Source organism: Suncus etruscus, chromosome 2 (genome assembly GCF_024139225.1).
Source record: "Suncus etruscus isolate mSunEtr1 chromosome 2, mSunEtr1.pri.cur, whole genome shotgun sequence".
NCBI lineage: Eukaryota > Metazoa > Chordata > Mammalia > Eulipotyphla > Soricidae > Suncus > Suncus etruscus.
In genome coordinates, this window is record NC_064849.1 from 153,180,293 (window position 1) to 153,202,450 (window position 22,158).

Consider the following 22,158-nt stretch of genomic DNA (forward strand, 5'->3'; position numbering starts at 1 on the left):
GAAAAAATGTACAGAGAACAATTCTACTTATGATCACATCAAAACAATAAAATATCTAGAAATTCCCTAGTGTTTTTGCTATTTGTGTTGTGTATGTGTTATGTGAGTGTATAGTATGTATGTATGTATGTATTTGAGTAGAAGTACCTTCCTTAAATATGGACAGAAAATAAGGATTTAAGTACTAAGGTACTAATGCAATTTAGAGATTTTCTCCTCTCCTCTCTTTTTTCCTCCCCTCCCCTCCTCTCCCTTCCTCTTCTCCCCCCTCCCCTCCCCTTCTCTCCCTTCCTCTTCTCTCGTCTCCACACCTCTTCTTTCCTCTCCCCTCTTCTTTCCTCTCGCCTCCTGTCCTCAGCTTTCCCTTTTTTCCCCTCCCTTTCTTTCCCTACCTCTCCCCTCCCTTCCTCTTCTTTCCCCTTCTTTCCTCTTCTCCCCTCCCCTCCCCTCTTCTCTCCTCTCATTTCCTCTCTTCTCCCCTCCCCTCCTCTTTTCTCCTCTCCCCTCTTCCCCTTCTCTTCTTCTCTCCTTTCTTTCCTTTTCCCTCCTCTTCTTTCCTCTCCCTTCCTCTCCTCAGCTTTCCCTTCTTTTCCCCTCCCCTCCTTTCCCTACCTCTCCCCTCCCTTCCTCTTCTCTCCCCTCCTTTCCTCTTCTCTCCTCTCCCTTCCTCTCCCCTCCCTTCCTCTTCTCCTCTCCCCTCCCCTCTTCTCTCCCCTCTTTTCCTCTCTTTTCCCCTCCCCTCCTCTCTATTCCTCTCCCCTCCCCTCCCCTCCCTTCCTCTTCTCTTCTCTTATCTCTTCTCCCCAATCCTTCCCTCCTCTCCTCTCTACTCCTCCCTGGTCCATTCTGTCACCTCTCCTCCTTTTCCTCTCCTCTTTTTTTCCCTGTATTTTGGACCACACCTAGTTGTGCTCAGGAGTTATTCTGACTGTACTTTAGGATCACTCTTGGCAGGGTCAAGTAACCATAAGGGGTGTGGGGGTTCAAACCCAGGTCAGCACATGCAAGGTAAGTACTCCATATGATGTACTATCTTTATAGCTCCCCAGATTCTTAAATTTATTTAGTTCATAGTCCTTTGAGGCTCTGATTAAAACTGATATTTTTCTCCAAAATCTATATACAGATGTGAATACAAAAAATAACAATGAAAAAGTGACATACGACTAGAGTTTGGAGGTACATGTGGCCTCACCACTTTAATAACAATCTTATCAAGTTGATATGTTTAGAGACAACTTTTAATAATATTTTCCAGTTAACTTGTTGATGATGGCTGATATTCCATCATTAACAATTTCCTTAGCTCTGAGCTAAATGATGTTGTTTCTCTTTTAAGTTGTAAGTATTCCTAAGGCATTCATAATTCCATAATGGATTATTTTTCCATAAATGAATTATTAACATGTAATTCTCGCTAACAAGTGAAAAGTACTTATGAGAGAGGAAGATGATGGTATACAGTACAGATTTCCTATAGCTTTTTAGCAGTGGAAGAGAGATAGAGGCCTCATGCATATACAAGAGCATACTTACCATATAACACTCCATTCTCGATGAAAAAAGGAAAATGACTTGATAAACAATCTGTCCAGAGTCATAGTGATTTAGTGATATATTCTACAATGATCCTACAATTTCAGCTAGCATCTGGTGATGTTCATAAAATCACCTGTTTTAAGATATTTACTTAAAGTCAGCTCCACAAGTTTTCTTTCTTCTATTGTTATTTTTCATAACTTGCTTTTCTGATTCTTCTCTACTTCTGTTTTCATTGTATGTTTCCCTCTTTTCATGTAAGATGCCATAAAGCAAGACCATATCTTTCAAATTGCTATGAACCTAAAGAGTAAAAAGTGTAGGTACACCCTTTGCTCTTTGTTGATGGAGACAGAGGCAGAGAGGGAAATTAAGTCATAATAGAGGCACAGACACAAGGAATAGAGAATTCTTAACTCACTTCAGTCCTTGCAGCCACAAAGTTCATAAAGACTCGTGAAGTCTTCCACTGGCAGGGATATGTGGACAGTGAATGATCAGAAGCAAAGCAAATTCACTGAAGTGTCTACTCTGTGTTACAAAGGCCCATTATGTGGAATTTTAAATTAATATTTGACATTTATGTATAATAGCATGAATCAATGACAAGACTTATTCATAAGGACCTATTAATGTTCCCCAGAGTTCACTTACTGCATTACCTTGGTGAGAGCCTTCTCTGATACTTTTTGTTAATAGAAGTTAACCACACTGATTTGGAGACCACTTGCAACCATAGTGTAAAGGAATATTTGTAAAAAAGAGTAAGAATGCTAGAACTGCTAGGATTGGAGAATTCGCCTATCTTTTTGAAAGGCAGTCATTTCTACATACTATTTACCAATCAGAAATTTTTTTCACGTGAAAATACCATACTTTTTGCCATTTTACAGAGTGACTATTAAATAAAAGAATTAGCTTGTTAAAAAATGTGCCAAAGTATATTTTTTGATGAAAGATTTTTTTTTCCTGAACAGTTCTACAAGTATAAGACATTACTGGATTAAAAACACAATAATTAGAATCAATTCAATTTATTCATCATCAATTTATCTCATCATCATAAGACCAAACCAGTCTTATAGTGATTTTCAGATGTATCTATATGCAAGTATGAAATAGAAAAGAATATAGTGCCATCTAAGCCATAAAAAACAAATCAGTATGAAAATCTGTAAATTTAAAATATTTTCTGTTGTTCAGATGATGAAATTAATTTTACTTTTTTTATTCAGAGTACAGAAATATGTATCTTATTTTTTCCTAATTTTTTTGGCCTAAAGCCAGTATTATTCAAACTGGTAGCCTTTATGTTTATGAAATCTGATTAATTCTTGGTATTTTTACAAATTCAAATTATTGTTGTTATTATTATTATTACATTCAACATCTAGTGCATATCAGCATTAGTATATATTGAATTTCTTTCCTTTCAAGGATGGTCCAGAATTTTTAATTCTTTTTCATATCAATTTTGATTGAATCCAGTATTTTATAGTCTTGATTTTCTGGATTCTACTTTATTGCCCAAGAAACATTTCTCTTCATTTTTCTTCATGTTTTAATACATTTACATTCATATTATAAAGTCTGTCCCTTCATAGAGTTTAAATTTCTGCTCTGTTCTTCCATTCCTCATTGGAATATTTCACTCTGCGTGTGCATTGGTAATTTGGGAACAGGTTATTTAGAGAGAGTTGATACATAGATTTTGTTATAACTTTCCTACCTACTTAGCCTTCTAGCTCTCAAATTACTGAAGTGTTACCTTCAAAGTTCAGTTGTTTCAGATATTTCAACTCTCTTTTAGTTCCCTAATGTTAGCAGAGATGACATTTTCAGAGTTTTAGTCACTCTGTGTGCTGAATCTGTCCTGCCTCCAGACCAGAGATGACACAGTCAAAGTCCATACAGTGCCAACTTCTCTGAGCAGCTTCCTTCCTTTCATCCTTCCAAAACCTCAGATCTTTGTATGGGGAAAAAAAAAAAGGGCTGATGCTATCTGAACTTATTTCAGCTCTGCAACATAATATGTCTTTTCTAGTCATGCATCTACCTCTTACATCTCATCATAATTTATGCAGTAGCAATAGTGTAACTTCTTTTCTAGTCTGGATTCTTACTTTTGATCTAAATATTTTGGTGAAGAATCTTTCATACTAAGTAAAACAGAAATGGTTGAAGTGGATGATTATTGTTTTTTGTTTTGTTTTGTTTTGTATTTTGAGGGGCCATATCTGACAGTGCTCAGAATTCACTCCTGGCAATGCTCAGGGAACCATATGTAGTGCTGGATATCAAACCCAGATCAGATTAGCCATGTCCTGCTATGCTATCTCTAGGCTCAAGATAGCCTTTTAATCCCACTTCATAAATACTTTCAGAGATGAATTTACCTGTGGTGTAAAAGCTTTTTTTGCCCAATTTTTACCTGAACAAAATTGAGCAGAGTCTCTGCAGCCCAGAAACTCTTTTCTGCATCTGAACTTATACCTCCTTTCCACTAAAGCACGGCTTACACCCTTACAGAGCTCAGGTGTGAAGGCTCAGGGCTCTCTGGATTATCATAATCTATACCAGAATCAAGTCAGGTCATGAGACTTCTAAGCAAACAAATGCATATGCACACAAATCCACAACATTTTTTTGCATTAAATAAATACAAAGGTACAGTTTGTTTTCTGAGATACTCAAATACTTGCTCAAGATATTTTTGAAGTCCTATTTGTTGCATTGTCTTCAGAAACTTCAAGGTACTATTTGATTATTCTTAGAAGGAAAATAAATGTTCATCCTCTTTTAAAGAACTACTTTAACAAATATATTGTGAAAGACTTAATTCAGTAGTAATGAATTCCTTAAACAGTTATTGTCCGAAAGCTCCTCATTCTTCCTTCAAATATGAATGGTAACTTGATTGAGTAGAGGATTCTTGGTTGGAGGGTTTTTCTTTCATGCCTCTGTATGTGTGCAGTGCATGTACAAATGCACACTTACACACATATGCACACACACTTAGCCACAAGTGCATGTGTATACGTGTGTGATGCATTGGGTGGAACCCAGGGCATCACAAATGCAAGGCACGTGCCATGCTTGTTAGCTATATCCTGACCATGTCTTTCCTTTCTGGTCTGTGAACATTCTACCAATAGATGTGTTGATCATCTTTTGAGGTACCCTAGTATAGGACTCTACTTTCTTCTTATTGATTTTAATATATTCTCCTTAATTGTTGACACTTTAATTATAATCATACCTGATTGGATTTATTATGTTTAGAACTGTTTGAGCTTCATAGATATGAGTGTTTGAGTCCTTTCTCGGCTGATGGAAATTCTCGGTTTTTATGTTTAATTTTTTGCTATTATCTTTTGTTTGTTTTATTTTGGGACCATACTTGTCATTGCTCAGGGGTTACTTTTGACTTTGCACTCCTCTAGCAATTCTTGGGGAAACATATGGGATGCAGGGATCAAACCCAGGTCAGCCACATGCAAGGCTGTGCTATAGCTTCAGCTCCTTTCGTTATAATTTTCTTTACATAAAAGTTCTGTGCCTTTCTCTGCTTTTATGGAACTTTTGAGCTGTAACTGTTATTTCTCATATATTTCAAATAGCCATATCCTCATTGTTTTCCTTTTTTTCTTTTTCTTTCTGTTTGTTTTTGTTTTACAAAAAAAAAAAAGCACAATGGGGGGAACCTTTATTCCTTTCTTTTCTTTTTTCTTTTGATTTTGGGGCCACACCCAGTGACACTCAAGGGTTACTCCTAGCTCCTGGCTCGGGGAACCATATGGGACACCGGAGATCGAACTGAGTCTGTCCTGGATCATCTGCATGCAAAGCAAACACCCTACTGCTGCGCTATTGCTCTGGCCCTAAGGAAACCTTATTTTATTTATTTATGTATTTATGTATTTATTTATTTATTTATTTATTTATCTTTGGTTTGGGGATAGCACCACACATAGTGGTGCTCAGGGCTTACTCATGGCTCTCCTCAGGGACCATGTGTATTTTCAGGTATCTAACCCTATTGCTTTTGCTCCAGCCTACAAAGAAAATTTTGAAAAATCATTCATTCCTCCATCATACTAAGCATGTTATTTTAGTTTTTGTTCAAAGCATATTTTTAAATAACATGAGCATTCTACTTTTAGTTTTCTTTATATAAAATACAAATAATAGGTTTAAATTTAGTGAGCTTTGAAATCTACCTGATATTCCTGTAGTTGTTTGTCTATTACATAAACCCCTTATTTGGGATGTAATAATGTAGGTTATAGAGCAGCGCTGGGAGCAGAGGTCCTGCTTTTTAAAAGTTATGTGCTCATTCTACCCCTCACCCATGAAATAGAGAGATACCAGCTTTATCTCAGTTAATGTAAAAACTAAATAAGTTTCTGTCCATGCTTAGGAAAAAAACCACAAATAGTGATGTGCTAATAAATTTATTGTCAAAGCATACTTACTCTATTTTCTATAATTAGTAGACCACTTAAGTAGCATATGGCAAATACCTTTAATATTATTTAGTTTTGTTTTCAGCTTTTTGATGGCATAAAACTATGGTAAATATCTTTGAAGGATATAAGTTTTAGCTTTTATTCATTTCTTCAATTCAATTTTTAAAAGTAGAATCAAATCATTTTTAAAAATCATTAACTTCTTCCTGGGAGCCGGGAGTCTAGCAGGAGGAGGTTTGGCAGGCCCCCGCCATGCCGGAGGCCTGCTTGGCCAGGCCTAGGGGGGGTGCAGGACTTGGGGTAACCCCAGCACCCCTCTGCCGCCTTGCTCCAGATCTCGAGGGCTTCCCCGGGCCACACGCCTGGGCAAGCCGGTGAGTTGGGTCCCTTGGTGGAGCCTGAAGGTACCCTAGGCCTTCCCCCACTATCCATGCGGCTCCTTAGGGAGGGTCTGGGTGGGGCTCTGAGCTTCTGGTCTCCCAGCTTCTTGAAGGATCTCTCCTTCCTGGGAGCCGGGAGTCTAGCAGGAGGAGGTTTGGCAGGCCCCCGCCATGCCGGAGGCCTGCTTGGCCAGGCCTAGGGGGGGTGCAGGACTTGGGGTAACCCCAGCACCCCTCTGCCGCCTTGCTCCAGATCTCCAGGGCTTCCCCGGGCCACACGCCTGGGCAAGCCGGTGAGTTGGGTCCCTTGGTGGAGCCTGAAGGTACCCTAGGCCTTCCCCCCACTATCCATGCGGCTCCTTAGGGAGGGTCTGGGTGGGGCTCTGAGCTTCTGGTCTCCCAGCTTCTTGAAGGATCTCTCCTTCCTGGGAGCCGGGAGTCTAGCAGGAGGAGGTTTGGCTGGCACTGGTAATCTCTGTCCAGTCTACATTTTCAAAATCGCGCGGGGGCTATCGCACAAGAAACATTAATAGTACTCTCACAAGAAACATTAATAGTACTCTCACAAGAAACTGTAATAGTACTCTCACAAGAAACTTTAATAGTACTCACTATCATTGAATTATGTTTTTATGTATGCAGAATGTCCATTTTGTACTCTGCCCTTTTGCATACCCCTTCATAAGTTCATATTTCTCTTTAACTTCTTTAACTCCTATCATCATTACTCCTTTTATACCCTTTCTAACTTAAGTACTGTTGAGTCCTCAGTCACAGACCAAAGTGGTGCCCTAGAGTTAACACCCACCCAACTATTTTTAAAGGCATAAAAAGGACACATATCTTTTCAACATTTTATGGGTGTTTTCTTTGATGGCTATAACTTTTGCTAAATACTTTCTTATACAGTGATGATCCCCCCATGTTTTTTATCTTCTCTTTGTGAACTGCTCAATATGGAATTTGGTGTGAAAGAATCCCTCAGTTTAATACTTATGTTTGAACCAAGTCATGGGTCTTGTTGGAAATGTTCTTATGCCCCCCCCATATCTGATAGCACCACGTGGCTTTATATCTTGTTTGCGTAGGCACACTAACATGGAAAAATACTATACATACCAATAAGTTCTTATCTAATAAGAATGGGAACACACAAATCTTGTAGTGCAATGAGACCTTACACCCTGAACATTGACATAAAGACATGGCACAGGCCTCAGAAGAATGGGCATTCTCCATTCACCCCTTGATCTACAGAAGACATTTACAAAACATCCAAGGTTGTATATAACATCACCTGGTGGCATTCCTGTACCAGGAAAGACCCTACAGCTGCTCTGACATCTACTCAAAAGAAACACCCCTTAACACTGAGAAGACAACAAGAACAAAGACCTGCTTACTGGACAGGACTTGCTGTATTGCCCCTTAATTGTGAGGTTTGTCTATAACATCATCTGGAAGCAATCCTCTACCACGGAAGACCCTACCACTGCTCAGACATCGTCCTGCTCAAAAGAGACTTCCCTTAACACTGAGAAAACTTAACAACAACAACCTGCTTACAGGAAAGGGCTTCCTGCATTGCCCTTTCATGGTGAGGTGAAACGAGAAGGCACTCCACATCATGACTTCAATGTAGGACATGCAGATTCCAGAATCTTTAATACAGAAACATGAGACCAACAACAGAGACTGTGTGAAAAGTGTGTTGGCACTACAGACAATGTCTTGGATCGAACGATAACTTTCCTGAGGCCTAGAGCTGGTCTGACGCCAGGAAACTTCAGGGGTAGGATCTCTTTGTATTTAGGCCAAGGTTATTCCTTTCCATGCCTCTCATATTTTGGTGGGCCTATGCAAACAACAATTGCCACTCTAACACCGTTTTTACTGTGCTCCTTTGACTCTAATCCTTAAAACGCACCCACTTAAAATTTGAGGTTAACTTAAGCTAATATGCATGTACATGGAAATGTAAAAAATACTATGCCTCTAATGTTTAAGGAGTTATGTAAGTTTGATGGCTTTAGATTGCCTTGTGTGCTGTTAAGAAATATTATAATGTGCTACAATCTGGGGACTTGAGGGACAAAGTAATTGCACATGGATTCTGTTTTATTTATCTTAACTTTCTTTGGTGAAAGTTCAAAGTTAAGATATCAACAAGGGGACTTCTGATAATTATGTTATGGGTGATTGTCCTTCCACTGTAACTTTACCTTATCCTCTTTCTTTGCATCTTTTATTCTCATAATTCAAAATAAAAAAATTATAAAAAAAATCATTAACTTTTTTTCTTTATTGTTTTATTTGTTAACCAACTTTTGTCTTTTAACTATTAAGCAATTATTGTCAAGATAGTCATTGATAAAGATAAAACTGGCATTGAGAAAATATATTAATCCAAATGTACTGATATTAAAAACATTGCTGAAGATACCTTTGCATGTATTATTTATATTCTTTTAAAATATTGCTTTTTTTCCTTTTTTTTTTTTGAGATTCTGTGTTTTAACATAGTAGTAATAATGATTTCTCATGCACATAATTGCAACAACACATCCATCATGAGTATACCCATCTCCCTCTTCCTGGGACCCCAACAGTCCTCCCAATATTTCCCTCCAATTGTGTGCATCAGTTAACTCATTATATTGCCTTTGAACCTTTGTTGCTACCTTGCTGTGTATCTTTAATCTCACATACAAAAGAGAGCATTCTCTATCTATCTTTGTCCTTCTGACTGACTTCACTCAGCATAATGTCTTATAGTTTCATCCATGTTGCGACAATTGCATGGTTTTACTTTTTTAGAGTTACATAGTAGTCCATTGGTTTTTATGCATGCATACCACAGTTTTTTTTTTTTTATCTATTCATAGTTGGATCTTTAGGTTGTTTTCATATCTTGGCTATTGTACTAAGTTTGATGATGAACATAGATAAGTCTGCAGATAGTCTGTTAGATATATTTTCTTTGTATTTTAGAATACATGCCAAGAAGTGGTATCATTGTTTCATATTGTAGTTCTATTTTTATTTTTCGATAGTTCTACCATATTCTTTCCCTGAAGGCTGAACCAGATAACATCCCCACTAGCAGTGGATGAAGATTCCTTTCTCACCACAACTCTGCCAACATTGGCTGTTTCCAGACTTCGTTCTTGTTTTGTTTGCTATCTCATTGTCATTTGATTGGCATTTCCCTAATTATGAGTGACTGTGAACACACTTTCATAAGCCTGTTGGTCATCCATATGCCATTTTTGGGGAAGTATCTCTTTGTCTTTCTCCCTTTATGGATCAAGTCATTGGATTCACACATCTTTGATATGTATTGGCAAGCCTTTCTTTACAAACTATGCTAATGAGTTTTCTCTCAGTGCTATGGAGGCACAACCACAACAATCCAGTGGTCATTGGTGTTTCTGGAAATACTGAATTCTTTCCTTCAAGATTAGCAGTTGGGAGTTTGTTCATGTAAACTTTAGCAGTTGGGTGTTCGTTCATGTATTTTCAGCATTTATATAGTTATATTTACTTACTTATAATTTATATAAATTTATATTTAATTTATAATATTTATATAGTTATATTTATATAGTTCAGGCAAAGGTACACAGAATTTAGAATCAGGTTCACTTTTGTGTTTAGCTCATTGATATGAATATAACTTGAGAAGATATTTGAATCAATATAAAATATTCACTTGAACATATTTTAAAGTTGTTATCTTTCATTAAAACTTTTCTTTTCTATTTTGAAGAAAAGAGTGACAAGCTATGGGAGCAGTCAGTTCTCCAGAACATATGTTGGTCCCACCCTGGTCTCCAAGGTGAGTCATTTCTATTCTTTAAAATATTGTGTTAGTGACTGCTTGGAACTGCAATCCTAGGGTCATTTCACTGCTGAGGACAACACAATTCAGTAAGTGAAAACTTACCAAGTCCACATCTCATTTCCTGACACAAAGGAACATGTGTGTTCAGTAATATGGCCAGGAGCCTTAACATGTTCACCCACATTTGGGGCATGTAATACTTCAAAGCTTTACAACTTATAAAAACCACTGAAGTATATCACCTTTAAAGACAAGAAATCATAACTTTAGCTGGTATTTTAAGAAATATAAAATAATTACATTAAGCTCTTTTGAACTTATGATCTTATGTTGAAAATAATCAGAAATCACATCCTATTTCATGCTAGCTCTGTGATCAGGAATCATTCCTGGCAGTATTTAAGAGACCTTATAGAACATCAGGGATAGAACCCAGTTTGGCAGCATGCAAGGCAAATGCCCTACCGGCTATACTATCGCTATCTATACTATACTATCACTCTACAATTGTTTTATTTTGTTGTTTTTTGTTTGTTTGGGGCCCACACCCATTGATGCTCAGGGTTTACTCCTGGCTATGTGCTCAAAAATCGCTCCTGGATTGGGGGGCCATATGGGAAGCCGGGGGATCCAACCGCGGTCCGTCCTAGGCTAGCACTTGCAAGGCAGATGCCTTACCTCTAGCACCACTGCTCTGGCCCTGCTACAACTGTTTTAAATAAACTTTTTTTTTTTAAACTGTGATCTCCTTGGAGATATGTAGAGTTTCTCATGTGTATTACTTGCTTGGGGAATGGCAAATACTTAAATGCCCCAATTACTCTCCAAGTCCTAAACCAGTGTTCACAGCTGATATGGATGACATGGGTGGACACAGATCTTGATTCCATAGTGAGTTCTGTATTATTAATGTTATTGATGTTCCATGTTGAGTGTATGTCCTACAGATCTTTTCAATTCTCCTCTTTTGCAGTCCAGTGAAGGCTAAAAATCATTGAAAGGCGATGAGCAGTTTCATTTGTTGGTTGATTTGGTTTGGGGTGACATACATCAGGGCTTAGAGATCATTGTTGGTGGTGCGGGGGATTAAAGTCAGGTCAGCTTGCATGCAAGGCAAATACCTTAACCATCATTCTAGTTCTCTAGTTCCCCAAGATTATGAACTATGAAAAAGAGATATTGATATGTTTGGGAACAGCATCAACACAAAATCAGTCTCTATTGTTTTAGCACGTTGTATTGATGTTATCATGGAGAGTTGATGCTCACTGTGGGAAGCAGACCTCATGTCAGATACAGAGCTCCAAGTTCAGCATCTAACAGGAACAGGGAAAATGTACTTTCACTGTGATTATTTTGGGGTCATCTTGTCCCTGCGGTGCTTCGAGGCTATCAGGACTGCAGTCAACAATGCAGGGAAGCCTGTACTACTCAGGAACAAGGTCTCGTACACACCAGACTTAAGCTCCATACTGGTGATGCATCACAGCCACTATCTCAACTCCTACTCCCCAACTGCAGTTTTGACTTTCCTGTTATTCCTCCACTATGTTGCTTGGACATGTCCAGCTAAAGACAATATTTCAAGCATATGCTATGTTTTAGTGCAAGTGCTTAGTTAATATCTGGTATGCTTCTGAAAATGCTGAATGAGTGAGACCTGAAAATAATATTTCCAGGGTTGCTGTTATATAGCTATAAGTTTACAGCTATAAGAAATAATTTTGGGGCCAGATCGGTGGTGGAAGCAGCAAGGCATTTGCCTTGCCAGCACTAGTCTAGTATGGACCGCGGTTCGATACCCCAGCGTCCCATATGGTTCCCTGAGAGCATAGCTAAGAGTAAACCCTGAGCATCATCAGGTGTGGCCCAAAAACCAACCTCCCCCAAAAAAGGGAAGGGAGAAATAATATTTGGAGACAGGGTGTGGGAATGGGAGATAGTATAAGGGTTACAGTTCTTGCCTTGCAAGTGGCTGATCCAGGTTTGGTCCCAGAATCATATGGTCCCTTGGGCACTGCAGATGGAGCCATGGAAATCCCAGAGATGCAATGGTGGCCTGAGTGACCCTGGTACTGCAGAGCCCAAGCAGCCCTGTGTCCTTGTCCCTTGCACTGAGCCCGACTGGGGATAATCTTAGGAAGAGGCCCTGGGTTCTTCAACTACCTCTCGGGAGCCTGAATCCTTCAACACCCCTCAAATCAGACCCTTTTATTTGTTTAGCTTTTTTTTTCCACGCAGCAACTGTCATCCTGTCACCAGAGGGGAAAGTTTATATGGAATTGGAATAATGGGAACAGTTCAATGACATAGATATGCCCCAATACAAAGTAATTGTAAGATATTTAATTTCTAAAATGCAAGCTTTAATGAGTGAATGGGGAGGACCACTGAAGCCACAGTGGTGTACTTCAGGACAGCATGAAAGTACCTGTGACAGCTGGTCCATTCCACTTTGATTGCTGGATTTGCTCCAGCAGCCTCATCTAGAACTGTCTCAGCTTGGACATGGACAATGTGCAGACATTCCCTGGATATTGTCAGAGTCATTCATTCCCACTTGGGTTCATTATGAAAATCAGCACTTCTTGGGGTGATAGGGCTCTGTGGAGAAGGCTGTGAGGTCCCAGTGGAGGAACATGGCCTAAACAATGTTAGCCCCACTCTTGTGTTTCTATGGTTTGGTTCCAGAAACTCTGCCACTGCTCATTTCGAAGCCTGCAAAGCCTCATCCACAGCAAGCCCTGGCAATCAGGGGCCTCCTATGTGTCATACTAGGTGATGCATGTTGCATGAGCCTATCAGGAGTAGAAATGATATGGATCCTTGGAGGCTGCCCTGCTTTATGGGAGTTTCTCAGCATAGCTGCCAGTTATCAGGTGGTCATCCTGGAAAGGAAAGCAGAAACACCACACTGAAGTGAGGGGAAATCACCATGTCAGGGTTTTTGGCCACAACAGACCTTGTAGAGGGGAGAAATGTAAACCACTTGCCCACAGTTGATGGGAAGAAGTCCTGGGGAAGGGGGAAGAAGAAGTTTTTCCGCACTGAGTTCTGGGTTTCCCATGAACACCTGCATGCTCATGGCCATAGTGCTGACCCTGCGACCTACTTCCCTCTAGGAAAGGAGCCAGGACTGGAGAAAGTCTGTCCTGGAAGATAGTCTGGCTTGTGAGGAGACTCTGTGTGGTCAATAGAAAATCATCTTTTTTTTGTATCAATAGAAAATTATCTTAATTTTAACAATTACACATATATTTTTATTATTTTAATTTATTGTCAATAATATTGAGGGTTTTTTGCTGTTTTTTGTTTGTTTATTTGGGGGCCACACCTGCTAGTACTCAAGGCTTACTCAGGCTCTGTGCTCAGGGATCACTCCTGTTGGTGCTTGGGGAACCATATAAAGTGCCAGGAATTGAACATGGGTCTACAGCATGCAAGGCAGGCTCCCTACACAGTGTACTATATCTCTGGCCCTTATTTTAATCATTTATCTACTTTTTTTTTCTTTTGGTTTTTGGGTCACACCTAGCAGCACTCAGGGGTTACTCTGGCTCGGCATTCAGAAATCGCTCCTGGCAGGCTTGGGGGTTATATGGGATACCGGAAATCGAACCGGGGTCTGTCCAGGATTGCTGCTTGCAAGGTAAACACCCTACCATGTGCTATTGCTCTAGCCCCTCTTTTATCTACTTTTAATGTGAGAAAATGTCAGTTCCCCCTCACCAAAGTTCCATTGCCACCCTCTGCCCATTATCTCCAACTTTCACCTCTACTGATCATCTTTCATTCCTGTTTCACAAAAGAACGGAGCCATCTGACTAGTGTTTCCACTTTCTTACTCATTTTAACCAGCACAACAAGTTCAAGTTCATCCATTTGGTCACAAAAGGCACACTTTCAGTGCCGTGTAGAACTCTAACAAATATACGACAGATTCATGATCTAAGCATCTTGTTGATGTCCATATTGGTTGACTTGAGTTTTGGCTACAGGAGTAATGCAAATGCACATATTTATATATGCCATTAAAAGTAAGCAAAAGAAATCAATCCACTTGTTACTACCTAGATGAGCTGAAGCATAGCAGGCTGAGTGAAAATAGGCAGGAGTGCAGGGACATGGACAGAATAATCTTTCATATATGGGATATAATCTCTCATATGTGGGAGGGAAAAACAAATGGGCAAAGACAATTGAACCCAAGAACTGGTCTATAGGACTAGACTTGCTTCCCATACTTGGGATGTGGGATAGTTGAGAGAGATCCTTGAGACAGTGGTGGAGGAATCAGACATTCTGGTAGAGGGTGTGGGATTGGAATGTTGCATGCATGAAACCCTATCATTCATAGTATCATGAATCACGGGAGTCTCAAAAATAAACTAGCACTTTAAACTCACAATTCCATGCATATTTTTGCTTAAGACAGGCCAAAATAAAGGTTAAAGATTAATTTAAAACAAAATTTGGGGGTGGAGTCATAGTACAGCAGGGAAGGCATTTGCTTTGTACATGGTTGACTTAGGTTTGAGCCCCGGCATCCCATATGGTCCCCCAAGCCCACCAAGAGTGACTTCTGAGTGCAAAGCTGGAAGTAACCCCTGAGCACTATCAGGTATGTCCCCAAAACAAAAAAATTTCTATTAAGTAAATGTAATATGGTATAGCATGTGCATATTGGACCAATGGGATTCCTATTCATATGAAGCTAGCTGAGAAAGTTCGGGATTAGACCTACTTTTCTCACAAGCTCCCAGTAGAAGATGCTATTACTACTGGTCAATTAACCACACTTTGGAGAGCAAGGATGCAGAATTATCCTAACCTGAATCTTAAGTCACATACACATTGACTGGAGAAGGCTGTTGAAAATGAAAATTCTTAGGGCCTGAGAGATAGAGAAGCAGGGAGGACACTTACTTTGTACATGGAAGCAGGTTTGATCCCTGGCATCAAATATGATCTCTGTGAGCACTTCCAGGAGAGATCCCTGAGCAGAAATACAAATAAATCCTGAGTGCCACCAGTTGTGACCTAGAAACAAAAACAAAGAAAAGAAAAGAAAAAAAAAAAGAAAAATTCTTGGGTTCCAAGCCAAGAAACTGATTCACTGGAGCAGGGCAAAACCCGAGGAGCCTGCTCCAGACATCCCGAGGAGTAACAGAGACTGGCACGTTGATGGCACACTAAGAGAAAAGATGCTTTCAGATGGGCATAGTGATGGGCTCTGCCCACTGCCTATTGCTTAGCAGAAACCTCTCTGTTAAGAAAGGAGGCGCTCTCCGCTCACTTTGCTGAGCAAAGACCGCTGGAAAATTCATTTCATAACTGGTGCTTACTCATCTGTACTCTGCCTGAGCCCAGAAATACTGGCCTTCCCTGTGGCAGATAAACCACCAACACTTCCTTATTGGGGTGTGGCCCTTTAAGTTACCCTGTGTGGCTGTTGTCAGAAGTTTGAAAAATCTAGATAAGCTGAGGTTTAGTTCAAACACAAAGACAGGAAAGCAAATATTAATGAAAAGTAAAGGTAGACTCTTCAAGTGATACTTTGATTTGGAATTTTTTCATTGCTACTTCTTAAATTTTGGGTCTTGAGACCACACCTGCGATACCCAGTCTCACTCCTGCTTCTGTTTAGCAGGATTAAACATTTTTTATTTTATGAAAACACCATGATTTACAAAGTTATTCAGAGCTGATGTTCCAGCATCAATCCCACGTCCCCATGGTCAATTTCCCTCCACCAGTGTGCCCAGATTCTCTCCCAAACCATCCTGACAACGCGTGGATTCCCGACCACTACCAGGGGTGAGTCTCCAAGAGTCAAGACCCAGATACGTATTTTAAAACAATAATTATACAAAGGCACACTAAAAAGGATAGTCTCTAGGGAGAGCACCGAGCCACCAGGGTTTGGAGGCCCTGCGTGCCTGGAGCACCGTGCCTGCCCCGCCCTTTTGCAGGACCGTAACAGAGGGAGAGGGAGAGAGAGAGAGGGAGTGGGAGGGTCCCAGCGGAGCCGCCCGGGAAGGCGCTTCTGCCTTGGAGGATGGCGGGGCAGACGCACCAGCAAATCCGGGCTGCGCCGCTCAGGAGGAGGCGGGGCCTACATTTACCCCGCCCTCCTCTCTCACTCGCCCCGCCTCCCCCTTAGCTCCGCCCCGCTTCCTTTAACCCAGCCCGTCTTTGCGTCCCGCCCCGCCTCCTTAAGCCCCGCCCACTACACCGCCGCCCTCTTTTAGCCCCGCCCCGCCGTTCTCATTCGCCCCGTAGGCTCTTTTAGCTCCGCCCCACTTCCTCTAACCCTGCCCGTCTTTTAGCTCCGCCCCTCCTTTAGCCCCGCCCCGCTTCCTTAACCTGTCTTTGAGCTCCGCCCCGCCTCTTTTAGCCCCGCCCACTACCCCGCCGAGCTCATTTAGCCTCGCCCAGCCTCGTTTGGTCCCGCCCACTACCCCGCCGGCCTCGTTTAGCCCCGACCCCGCCTCCTTTAACCCTGCCCGTCTTTGAGCTCCGCCCTGCCCACCACCCCGCCGCTCTCACTCGCCCCGCCTCCCTCTTAGCCCCGCCCCGCTTCGCTTAAACCCTGCCTGCCTTTTAGCTCCGCCCCGCCTCCTTCGGCCCCGCCCATAACCCGCCGGCCTCCTTCGGCCCCGCCTCCTTTGCCCCGCCCCGCCCCGCCCATCCTCTCCGGGCTGAGTTGAGTGCTGGCAGTTCGGAAGTGAACCGGCCGGGCAGCCAGCTAGGAATGCGAAAGGCCAGAAAGATTCGCCGAGTCTCCGGCATCCGCGCTCGGTGAGTACGGCTCGAGCCGGGTTCTAGGGTTCTAGGAGTGCGGTGGCCGCGCCCTGGGCTCCGCCTGCCCTCCGCGATCAGGGATCCGGGCTGGGCTCGCGGGCCTCCAGGCGGGCTGCTCTTGGGGCTCCAGATCAGGGCTTGAGCTGTGGCTGCGTCTCCTCCTGCGCCCCCAGCTCCGGGCCCGCCCACGGAGGTGACCCTGATTTCTTGTCACCGCCTGTGGGCTCGTGGTGCCGAGTCACTCACCCGATCTCCTCTCCTTCCTTCCCCCGAGACTCCCCAAACACCCCAGACCTGGAGGTGGTGTGAGCCCGGCCCGGGGCTGCTGGAACGAAGGCTTCGATTTCCCAGGCGTAGTAGTGTCCGCTCTTAGAGCTTTGCTACCGAGCGAGCTCGGGCTGCAAAAAACCCGCCCCGGGAGACTTGACTCTGGTGCCCTGTGAGCAAGAGCTGCAGGGAGGGCCTCCCCTGGCTGGCTTTGGCTGGGCGTGGCGCCGAGGGCGCTCAGTGCTTCCCCAGGCCCAGAGTCCTGGTCCTGCCTCTTGCTGCTGTTGGAAGAATCTCTGGGCCGAGAGCTTGCAGTGTCTGTCGGTGCAGAAGATCTGGTGTTCACACCTTCTCACTGCCAGGGGCCGAGCAAACTTCTTAAACCAATTTTACTCGCAGCTGCAGTGTGTGAGGTCGCGCCCTGGAAGGCTCCCCTAAGCTGCGGATTGTGCTGAAAACCTGGCTTCGGAGCAATTGCTTCCAGAGCCTACTCCAGCTCTTTAAAAGTTCCTGCAGTCTGGGAGCATTTCTAGAGAAAAAAAAAAAAAAAACCTCTGCATTGCGGGGAGGGACACGGGCTAGTCAAAGAGGGAACTTGATTTTTTTGTTTTTAATTTTTGTTTTGGTTTTGTGGCCACACCCGTCAGTGTTCTGAGCTCTGAGCTTACTCCTGGCTCTGCTCTCAGAGATCGTTGCGGCAGGGCTCAGGGGACCGACCATCTGGGATGCCAGGGATCAAACATGGGCCAGTTGTGTAAAAACCAAGTGTCTTATCCCCTGAACTCTAGTTCTCTCCATGTCCACCACCTCCTGGTTTCAGTTTTAAGAGAATCTGGTTCGTTTAGTTCGTTTATAGTATAATACCAGGTAGGTCAAGTATTGCTGACTTTGTTTGTTAGGATTTGCAAGAGTTTCAGACTGGAATCTGTTTATACTTTAGCTAAAGATTAAAGAGAAGCTAATCAGGTCCCAGGATATATATATAAATTTTGGAACATATGCCTCTTATGTCCATGTCCCTGAGTTCAGTCTCCAGTACTAGACACTGACCCCTGCCCCAGACCCAGTTGGAGACCTGTCAGGCTCCAGTTTGTGAACCTACAACTTATCAGACAGAAGTAGTTGTTGTGAGATAGATGGGCTGAACAAGCAGAGTCCCTGACTCCCACTGTGGCCCTGCTGGACAGGCTGGGATGTGAATTGAATGTGGGTGGGGGGAGTGGGGCTGGTACTCCTAGTGCTGTAGGACCTTGGACATCATCTGACTCTCAGACCCTGCACTGGGCCATCTGGCCCTTGTGGCCAAGTTTCCCCCTCCTTCCTAGGACCCCCTGGAACCGTAAGCACTCCTGGGAGCCCTTACTCACCTCACACACACCCATAAATGAAAGGAAAAAGAGTAGAAATGAAAGTGACTAGTAAGAGCTCTGGTTCCTGGGCCTGCGCTGGCCAGGGATTGGGAAGAGAACATGGATGGCCGTAGACATGATATGGCAGTTGTTGTCATATACCCTAATGCACAGGGAATGGGAAGGGCTGAGGTCAGACTTGGGCACCTTCTTGGGTACATTTTTCTGAAAATGGACTTTAGGAATTGGGACCCTGAGACAACTGAGGGAGGCCACTGCAGTGCAGAAAAAGCAACCAGTGTGGGCAGACTACAGGGTCTACTGTGGGGTGAGGTACCTCTGAGAGGTGTGGGACCAGCCATGCCCAAACCTGAATCTCTCTTTACTCTGTCTATACAGCTCTCTGCCATGCTATATGGGTCTGCATGGATTATTTTGAGGCTCCCCACAGAGCTGGCTAACCTCTATCTCTACACACAGACAGGGGTAGATTCCATCCATGGCACCTGGACACCATTTTGCCCCAGACTAAAGAGTTCAGCCAGACACCCCATGGCCCAGTGTATTTGTTTCAACTCCAGGCAGTCTTCCTGGGGTGGCCCTATCCCGAGTGAGTGCTGCAGTGGAGAAAACAGGAGCTTCACACTCAGAATAGTGTCCCCAATTCCTGGTAGTCTTAACCTGCAGGGCCATGCTGCTCAGTCCACTCACTAATTTCCAATGAGGCCTCTGCTCATGTTTGGGGGAGATCTGGGCTCTTAGTGAGACACGGAGCACCCCTGCACCTTGGTGATCACTTTTCATCACCCTCACCGAACTGAATAATGGTGTCAGACAATAGTACATGCTGCTGTTTGTAACTGATCTTTACCACGCTGCTACTTCGCCATTTGGTTGATGGTGGCTAAGGATGCTGTCTTACACATTTCTTTGTCACACTTAAAAGTAACAGCTAACATTTTGTTTTATTTGGAAGAGAACCTCTTTCTGACCTGTTGGAAAGAGAATTGGGTTTGTTGGGGGCTTTTATTTTGTTTTGCTTTGGGGGTTTGGTTTAGTGTTTTGGGTCACTCCTGGCAGTATTTGGGGGTTATTCCTGTCTCTGTGCTCTGGGGACACCAGTCAGTGCTCCGAGGACCATAGTATATGGTTTCAGAGATTGAAGCCAGATATGTAGGATGCAAGGCAAGCTCCTTACCTGCTGAATTATCTTTCCAACCCCTGAATATTTCTTTATGTTGCCTCCACAGAATTTTCTTGTTCTTTAGTTTTTCTGATCACATTGGGTATTTGATCACAGTGGGTATGATGTTGATAAATGATAAATGATAAAACATTCACAGTCTCAAGGCTTGTTCTATTAGTGTCTAATGACTGAACAAAGCAAGGTCTCCCTAATTGCAGAGCTGTGCTCTGTACTTTAGGAAAGAAAAAGGTGTTAGGCCTCAGACCAACATTGCAGGTTGGTGGGTTGATTCTAGACTAATCTGTCATCCTCTCAAGTTCTTTTTCTGGGGGGTGTGCCATGCCCCTTAGAACTCTGTTAGTGTTTCTTTTCTTTATTTTCTTTATTGAGACCATTGTGAAATACAAGTCTTTCACAGTTGTATTTCAGGTATTTAGTGACAGTGAATTAGGGCCATTCCCACTGCCTGTGTTGACTCCCTCCACCATAGTTCCCAAACCTTCATCCTTAGCCCCCTGGACTACTAGTGTAACAGGTCCATTTTGTGTTTAGCTTGTTATAGTTTGGGTCTCTTGATTCTCTTGTTGTTGACTTTGGCTTGGGTATTTAGATCTGACTTCTTTTTTTTTTCCATTCAATGTTCCTGAGACCACTTGACCCTGGGCTCCATCCACTTTTTTTTTTTCTCAATTAGTAAAAAGACATAGAAATATGAGACAGAACAAAGTGATTCAAGTCCTATGATTCTTTGGGAAAAGTGGGAGCCCCTATCTAGAATATAAATAAAATTAAAAGAAGAAAAGAAAAGGGGGAAGGGGCAGGTGTGGCTTTTTTTGTTTGATTGTTTTTTTGGTTTTTTGCATAGGCACATCAAATGTTGGTGAAATTAGAAAGAAAATTTCTTTGGCCTAAGAGATACAGGCTACCTTCACCCATGAAGCATACCCATGAAGTTGGTCAAAAGACCAGCTCCAGGCTCCAGGCATGATGGTTGTCCAATGTCAATCCCAATATGTCTCTTTATAGTCCTGAAAACATTCTGCTCAGTCGAGGTTGACAAAATCAGTCATTTGTGTTAGAGATCTTGATTTTGATACAGATCCTAGGATGAAGCCTTTCTTTGTGGTCCCAGAAAAAGTTCTGCTTAGTCATGGTTGTTGTAGACAGTCTTTTGTAACTAGAGATATTGGTTCTTGTACAGATACTAGGGCAGAGTGTCTTTTGATTTCATCTCACTGTTGGATGCTGAGATAGGGCAACCTACTCTTAGATCAAGTTGTTGCTGTTTCCTCATCATCAGGGTGTATGATGGGTCTACCCTGGAGCAGGTTGGTGCCAGGGCAGTATTCGGGCCTCCCCCTGGGGTAGTTTGAATCCTGGTGTTGGTGCATAACCTGTGCCAGTACCTATATTTGGATCTGAGGTTCATGGTTAAGATGATCAATGTCCAGTCCATTGAGGCCTAAGTCAGGGCTCCATGACAAATGCTAAGTTACTATCCTTATTAGATAAGAACTTCTTTCTATAAGTAAGATTTTCCCATTTTTGTGTACCTATGCAAAACGGAACAATGCCACATGATACTCCTGGTGCATATGGGGGTAAAAATAACAAGCTAAACAATCTCTATAACCTGAGCTCATAGCCCACCCAAGACTTTTCTATAAGAATTTCCTACTAAACAGATCCAAAGCAAGGATGGGGGAAACTACCTGTTCATATGGAAATAGACACTACGAACTATAATTCTTTTTTTGTTGTTTGAGCCACACACAGTGACACTCAGGGGTTCCTTCTGGCTATGTGCTTAGAAATCACTCCTGGCTTGGGGAACCAAATGGGTTGCTGGGGATAGAGCCGAGGTCCATACTGCATCAGCCGCGTGTAAGGCAAATGCCCTACCACTGCACCATTGCTCCGGCCCTAGAGAATTATAACTATTAAGGAAATGCATCTACAGAAACATACAAAAATATAGAAATCCCCTTTAAGTCTTCTGATATAGTTGGGAGGGTGAGAATCCAGAGCACAGTTTCATCCCATCCCATTGTCTTGTGAAGTCAGAGAAATGGTTCACAGACATCCAGCATCAGGTAGTATCCTAGAACTGAGGGTCTCTCTGGAGCTGAATCCCATAGCAAGCAACAGTCTACAATGAGGGGAGGTGGGAGAAAAAGGACCACAAGGAGTGAGTGGGTCTGCAAAAGCGGTGTCTGTAGTTCTTCCTGGGGCGAGACATAGTGGGCTGAGAGGGTGTCCTTTCACTTTGGGAGTCAGCTGGCAGCTTGCTGGGAAGTGTCTCTTAAAAGTAGTCAGTAGA

The 22,158-nt window shown here is 42.7% G+C and overlaps 1 protein-coding gene across 1 annotated transcript in view; it reads left to right on the forward strand.

The window, feature by feature from the left end:
• CAST (calpastatin) overlaps nt 1–22,158 on the forward strand; it is a 110,657-nt gene that overhangs the window by 23,809 nt on the left and 64,690 nt on the right. Inside the window, exon 3 of the mRNA XM_049769178.1 lies at nt 10,158–10,226. Within this exon, the coding sequence (XP_049625135.1) occupies nt 10,158–10,226 (69 nt within the window). The remainder of the gene's footprint in view (nt 1–10,157; nt 10,227–22,158) is intronic.